The 7,634-nt window shown below is 49.7% G+C and overlaps 1 protein-coding gene across 1 annotated transcript; it reads right to left on the minus strand.

The window, feature by feature from the left end:
- Positions 1 to 6,296: 6,296 nt before the first annotated feature.
- LOC311428290 (olfactory receptor 14C36-like) lies at positions 6,297 to 7,265 on the minus strand (the record flags this gene model as incomplete). The annotated part of the gene is made up of 1 exon (XM_084539814.1): positions 6,297 to 7,265. The coding sequence occupies one exon, from the start codon at positions 7,263 to 7,265 to the stop codon at positions 6,297 to 6,299; it is 969 nt and encodes a 322-aa protein (XP_084395940.1).
- Positions 7,266 to 7,634: the final 369 nt, after the last annotated feature.

The following is a 7,634-nucleotide window of genomic DNA, read 5'->3' on the forward strand; positions in this document are numbered from 1 at the left end:
GGGGGAGGGGGCCGGACTGCTCGGGGTTAAGCTGGGCATCGGTCAGCGGGTGGTGAGCAATTGCATTGTGCATCACTTGTTTGTACATACTATTATTACTTTCGTATTATCACCATTGTATCATCATTATTATTATTGTTATTATTATTTTGTTATTTTTTTTCCTGTCTTATTAAACTGTCTTTATCTCAACTCACGGGCTTCACTTTCCATTTCTCTCCCCCGTCCCAGAGAGGGAGGGGGGAGGGTGAGCGAACGGCTGCGTGGTGTTTAGCTGCCGGTCGGGTTAAACCACGACAGTCTTTTTGGCGCCCAACGTGGGGCCAGAGCCCATCTATATTTGTGGAGTGACAGGGGGATCTCAGCAGTTGACTGTATTGGAGGCTGAAGTGAGTCTGACTGGGAATGAGTGGGAAAAGCACCGCATTGTGACTGGTCCGGATGCTCCATGTATCCTTGGCATAGACTATCTTAGAAGAGGATACTGCAAGGACCCAAAAGGGTTCCGGTGGGCTTTTGGTATTGCTGCCTTAGAGACAGAGGGCATTAAACAATTATCTACCTTGCCTGGTCTCTCAGAGGACCCCTCTGTTGTGGGGTTGCTGAGGGTCGAAGAACAGCAAGTGCCAATTGCTACCACAACTGTGCACCGGCGGCAATATCGCACCAACCGAGACTCCCTGATTCCCATCCATAAGCTAATTCGTCAATTGGAGAGCCAAGGAGTGATCAGCAAGACTCATTCACCTTTCAATAGTCCCATATGGCCAGTGCGAAAGTCTAATGGCGAGTGGAGACTAACAGTGGACTATCGCGGCCTGAACGAAGTCACGCCACCACTGAGTGCTGCAGTGCCGGACATGCTGGAACTTCAGTATGAACTTGAATCGAAGGCAGCCAAGTGGTACGCCACAATTGATATCGCTAATGCATTTTTCTCCATCCCTCTAGCAGCAGAGTGCAGGCCACAATTTGCCTTCACTTGGAGGGGAGTCCAATATACTTGGAATAGGCTGCCCCAGGGGTGGAAACACAGCCCTACCATTTGCCATGGGCTGATCCAGTCTGCACTAGAGCAGGGGGAAGCTCCTGAACACCTGCAGTACATCGATGACATTATTGTGTGGGGTGACACAGCAGAGGAAGTTTTCGAGAAAGGGAAGAAAATAGTCCAAATCCTTCTGAAAGCCGGTTTTGCCATAAAACAAAATAAAGTCAAAGGACCTGCACGGGAGATCCAGTTTTTAGGAATAAAATGGCAAGATGGACGTCGTCAAATCCCAATGGATGTGATCAACAAAATAACAGCTATGTCTCCACCAACTAACAAAAAAGAAACACAGACTTTCCTAGGTGTTGTGGGGTTTTGGAGAATGCACATCCCAAATTACAGTCTGATTGTAAACCCACTCTACCAAGTAACTCGTAAGAAGAATGAGTTTGAATGGGGCCCTGAACAACGACAAGCCTTTGAACAAATCAAGCAGGAAATAGTCCATGCAGTAGCCCTTGGGCCAGTTCGAACAGGACCAGATGTAAAGAATGTGCTCTACACTGCAGCCGGGGAGAACGGCCCCACCTGGAGCCTCTGGCAGAAAGAACCTGGGGAAACTCGAGGTCGGCCTCTGGGGTTTTGGAGTCGGGGATACAGAGGATCTGAGGCCCGCTATACTCCAACTGAAAAGGAGATATTGGCAGCATATGAAGGAGTTCGATCTGCTTCGGAGGTGGTCGGTACTGAAGCGCAGCTCCTCCTAGCACCCCGATTACCGGTACTAGGCTGGATGTTCAAGGGAAGGGTCCCCTCTACGCATCATGCAACTGATGCTACATGGAGCAAGTGGGTTGCACTGATTACTCAGCGGGCTCGAATAGGAAACCCCAGTCGCCCAGGAATATTGGAAGTGATCATGGACTGGCCAGAAGGCAAATACTTTGGGATATCATCAGAGGAGGAGGTGGGTCGTGCTGAAGAAGCCCCACTGTACAACCAGTTGCCAGAGAATGAAAAGAAATATGCCCTGTTCACTGATGGGTCCTGTCGTATTGTGGGGAAGCATCGGAGATGGAAGGCTGCTGTATGGAGTCCTTCAAGACGAGTTGCAGAAGCTGCTGAGGGAGAAGGTGAATCGAGTCAGTTTGCAGAAGTGAAAGCCATTCAGCTGGCTTTAGACATTGCTGAACGAGAAAAATGGCCAGTTCTCTATCTCTACACCGATTCATGGATGGTAGCAAATGCCCTGTGGGGATGGTTACAGCAATGGAAGCAAAACAACTGGCAGCGTAGGGGCAAACCTATCTGGGCTGCTGCATTGTGGCAAGATATTGCTGCTCGGGTAGAGAACCTGGCTGTGAAAGTACGCCACGTAGATGCTCATGTGCCCAAGAATCGGGCTACTGAAGAACATCAAAACAACCAGCAGGTGGATCAGGCTGCTAAGATTGAAGTAGCTCAGGTGGACCTGGATTGGCAGCATAAAGGTGAATTATTTATAGCCCGATGGGCCCATGACACCTCAGGCCATCAAGGTAGAGATGCAACATACAGATGGGCTCGTGATCGAGGGGTGGACTTGACCATGGACGCTATAGCACAGGTTATTCATGACTGTGAAACATGTGCTGCAATCAAGCAAGCCAAACGGTCAAAGCCTCTTTGGTATGGAGGACGATGGCTGAAATATAAATATGGAGAGGCCTGGCAGATTGATTACATCACACTCCCTCAAACTCGCAATGGCAAGCGCCACGTACTTACAATGGTGGAAGCAACCACCGGATGGCTGGAAACATATCCTGTGCCTCATGCTACCGCCCGGAACACCATCCTGGGCCTTGAAAAGCAAGTCCTATGGCGACATGGCACCCCAGAAAGAATAGAATCAGACAATGGGACTCACTTCCGAAACAACCTTATAGACACTTGGGCCAAAGAACATGGTATTGAATGGGTGTATCACATCCCCTATCATGCACCAGCCTCCGGGAAAGTTGAACGATACAATGGCCTGTTAAAGACTACCTTGAAAGCAATGGGCGCTGGGACGTTCAAAAACTGGGATACGCATTTGGCAAAGGCCACCTGGTTAGTCAATACTAGGGGATCTACCAACCGAGCTGGACCTGCCCAATCAAACCTGTTACGTACTGTAGATGGGGATAAAGTTCCTGTAGTGCATGTAAAAAATATGCTGGGTAAAACAGTCTGGGCTACTCCTGCCTCAGGAAAAGGCAAACCTATTCGTGGAATTGTTTTCGCTCAGGGACCTGGATATACTTGGTGGGTGATGCAAAAGAACGGAGAGGTCCGGTGTGTACCTCAAGGAGATTTAATACTGGGTGAGAATAGCCCATGAACTGAATTGCACCATGTTAAATAGTATATTATACTGTATGTTATCACTACCATGATTACTATAGGTGACTAATTAGAATGTATGGAAAAGAGTGTAACCTGAGCATGACATAAATGGTATGGAATAAGGGGTGGATAGATGTCCTGGTTTCAGTTAGCACAGAATTAATTTTCTTCCTAGTAGCTGGTGGAATGCTGTGTTTTGGCTTAGAATGAGAAGAGTGCTGATAACACCCCGATGCTTTAATTGTTGCAGAGCAGTGCTTATACTAGGCCAAGGACATCTCAGCCTTTGCTCTGTCCTGCCAACGGGCAGGCTGGGGGGTGCAGTAAGAGCTGGGAGGGGACGGACCCAGGACAGGTGACCCAAGCTAGCCAAAGGGGTATTCCATACCATCTGACGTCATGCTAAACAATATATAGGGGTGGCTAGCCGGGGGGGGGGGGCCGGACTGCTCGGGGTTAGGCTGGGCATCGGTCAGCGGGTGGTGAGCAATTGCATTGTGCATCACTTGTTTGTACATACTATTATTACTTTCGTATTATCACCATTGTATCATCATTATTATTATTGTTATTATTATTTTGTTATTTTTTTTTTCCTGTCTTATTAAACTGTCTTTATCTCAACTCACGGGCTTCACTTTCCATTTCTCTCCCCCGTCCCAGAGAGGGAGGGGGGAGGGTGAGCGAACGGCTGCGTGGTGTTTAGCTGCCGGTCGGGTTAAACCACGACATCCGGACAGAGGCTGCAGCTCCAGCTGGGCCACCAGCACCATCTGCCCCAGCGGTGGTTGATGCCTGCACCCAGACAGAGCTGCCGAGGTGTGAGACTGCCGTGCAGACCTCAGGCTGCTGGAAGTGCCCAGGCCTTTCCCCTGGGGCAGGGGCAGGCAGCAGAACTGCCTGACAAAGTTGTGCCCAGCTGGAGGACTTCCTGCAGCAGGGGGCCGAGCTGCAGGAGGCAGGGAGAAGGCTGCATAGCAGCAAGGAGGTTGATGAGGAGTTGGAAGGCTGGATCCTGCACAGTCTGCAGGGCACCCACAGCCCACAGCCAAACAACCCAAAACTCCCTCACTGCACTCACAGAAGGGAGGGGGGGCCAATATCGCCAGAGGATGGAACGTGGCAACGACAAGGGAAGAAGAGTCTTCCCCCAAAGCCTGAGGTGCCCTTACAGAAAACGTCACCTCTCTATTGATGGAAAAGGAAAGACCTGTGGCAAGGGGTTGGAGCTGGGTTAGACACACCAGTCTGTTCCCCACATAATGGTTAGGGCAATCCCAAGCACAAACACAGGCCAGAAAGAATGGATTGAGAGTAGCCCTGATGAGAAGGACCTGAGGGTGCTGGTTGAAGAGAAGCTCAACATGAGTCAGGAATGTCCACTTGCAGCCCCAAAAGACTACAGTATACTGGGCTGCATCTAAAGCAGAGTGACCAGCAGGTTGAGGGAGGTGATTCTCCCTCTCTACTCTGCTCTTGTGAGACCCCACCTGGAGTTCTGCATCCAGCTCCGGGGCCCTAGCACAACAGACACATAAGATTTTGGACATAGGACTTAGAAAGTGGGACCAGAGCAGAGCCACAGCAATAATCAGTGGAGTGGAACACCTCTCCTGTGAAGGCAGGCTGAGCCAGTTGTGTTCACTGAGCCTAGAGAAGAGAAGACTCTGGAGGGAATCTTTTTCTTGCCTTCCAGCACTTAAAGGAAACTTACAAGTAACATGGGGAGCGACTTTTTCCAACTCCAACCAATTTGTGATTCAGTCATTCTGGAATGTCTTGCAATGTCTCTGAGAACTTTTCTGTAGTATCATTGCACCAGCTGTACTCCAGGTTCCCAAGGGCAGAGACTCATTTTGAGAATGACACCACTCACTGTGTAACCTTGAGGAGCAGGGATTACAAACAGCGGCGAGGCCTCAAAACACAGCATTGTCATGCTCTCTAACTCCACAGTCTAGCTCTTTCATCCCTGAGTCAGAAGGGACCTCTGGAGGTGTTCACTACCATAATCTTCTCTGAGCAGTTATAGCTTTACGGTAGATCAGGTTAGTCAGTGCTTTCTGCAGCTGGGTATTGAAATGTCTGAGCCCATGACCCAGTGCTGATCCACAGTAGCTGTTCCACCATTACAGACGTTGATGCCAGCAGGAAGATGGAGCTGGTCAAATTTCAAATATTAGCTCCCCTTGGGTAGTGGGGAATGGCCGTCCTCACACTCCCCACATGTGGTCCCCAAGCTGCTGCTACTGCTGCGCAGAACAACCAGGCTGTGGTTCTGTATCAGACAGAGGTACTTCACGAAGGGAGAAATTAATCACTCCACAGCTTCCCTTCCCTCTGCCTGCTGGATGCCCGCTCTCTTCCCTGAGATTGCGGAGTCACAGGGTCCCTGAAATACCTGGCTTTAGTTCTTTCACTGTGGCTGAGCTCACAGTGGGAGATCTCTCACTTTCAGAGGGGCTGCAGTCACTGCCCACACCAGGCTCCAGTGTCCCTGGAGGTATCCTGGGCTCTGCAGGCAGCTCCAGATTCCCCTCCTGAAGGATATCACCTGTGGATCACGTGTGGGAATGGCCCTGGCTATGTAATGCAGTGACCATTCGCTGCCTCTGCTGTCAGCAGACACACATGGGTGAGTGTTAAATCTAGTCCTTGGTCTCTGACAGGTCACAATGCAAAAATGAGCTATTCCCTCCTGAACTGAAGCAGGAACAGATCCTTGTGGGGAGCAATTTTTTGGGCCTATTCTTGACACATTTTTTGGGAGAAGGAAGTCCCAGCCTTCAGGCATTGCATGGGGTAATTCCGTTTTATTACTGAGATGTCATGAGAGAGTCTTCACTGACTCACAGTGTTAGGTGCACATCTATACAGCCTACTAATGGGACAGAACAAGTTTGTTCGTTCACAGCAGTAGGGGGAATCCAAATATTTATGTACAAATGCAAGGAACAGTGAAGGGATCTTTATAAGTACTGGAAAACATTCCCCAAATCTGTCTCCTAACTGCACACTTGAGCTCCTTGTTTTGCATGCTGTAGATGAGGGGGTTCAGAGCTGGGGGCACCACGGAGTACAGAACGGCCAGCAAAAGGTTGAGGAATGGAGAAGAGATGGAGGGGGGCTTCAGGTAGGCAAATATGCCAGTGCTGATGAATAGGGAGACCACAGCCAGGTGAGGGAGGCATGTGGAAAAGGCTTTGTGCCTGCCCTGCTGCAAGGGGATCCTCAGCACAGCCTTGAAGATCTGCACATAAGACAGCACAAGGAAAACAAAACACCCAGATAATAAACAGGCACTAACCACAAGAAGCCCAGCTTCTCTGAGGTACGCATCTGAGCAGGAGAGTTTGAGGATCTGGGGAAGTTCACAGAAGAACTGGTCTAGGGCATTGCCTTGGCAAAGGGGAAGGGAAAATGTACTGGCAGTGTGCAGCACAGCATAGAGAAAAGTACTGCCCCAGAGAACTGCTATCATGTTGATACAAGTTCTATTGGACATTATTGTACCATAGTGCAGGGGTTTGCAGATGGCAACGTAGCGGTCATAGGCCATGATGGTGAGAAGATAAAACTCTGCTGAGACAAAGAGAATAAAGAAAAAGACCTGGGTAGCACAACTTGCATAGGAAATGGTTGCGGTATCCCAGAGGGAATTGGCCATGGCTTTGGGTACAGTGGTGGTAATAGTGCCCAGGTCAATGAGAGAGAGGTTGAGGAGGAAAAAGTACATGGGGGTGTGGAGGCGGTGGTCGCAGGTTACAGCAGTGAGGATGAGGCTGTTGCCCAGGAGGGCAGCCAGGTAGATGCCCAGGAAGAGCGCGAAGTGCAGGAGCTGCAGCTCACGTGTGTCTGCAAATGGCAGGAGGAGGAACTCAATGGGGAAGGTGCTGTTGGACATTTGCAGCCTCAGGACAGGACTGGCTATCCATGGAGGAAAAAAGCAGAGACAAGTTAGAGAGACTTTTCTGAGCAAGATTCACACCTCCCACAGAAATTACCCTTCCCTGATCTGAATGAGGAACGAGTCAGCTTATCTCCAACACTCCCAACTGGATGACAGGAGTGTCTGACAGTTTAAAATGAAGCTTGAGCACCTTGTTCCAAAAAAGATGCCCTCAGGTCAGGGCCCAGCATTTCATATCAGAACAGAAGCTTACACACACCTGCACCCCAGACAAGAGAGTAGGAGACCCACACACAGGTGGAGAAATAAGAAAGAATATCACAATGCTCCGACCTGCAGACAGACAGAAAGGCAGATGGGTAT

The sequence above is a fragment of the Aythya ferina genome, assembly GCF_964211825.1.
Source record: "Aythya ferina genome assembly, contig: HAP1_SCAFFOLD_37, whole genome shotgun sequence".
Classification (NCBI taxonomy): Eukaryota; Metazoa; Chordata; class Aves; order Anseriformes; family Anatidae; genus Aythya; species Aythya ferina.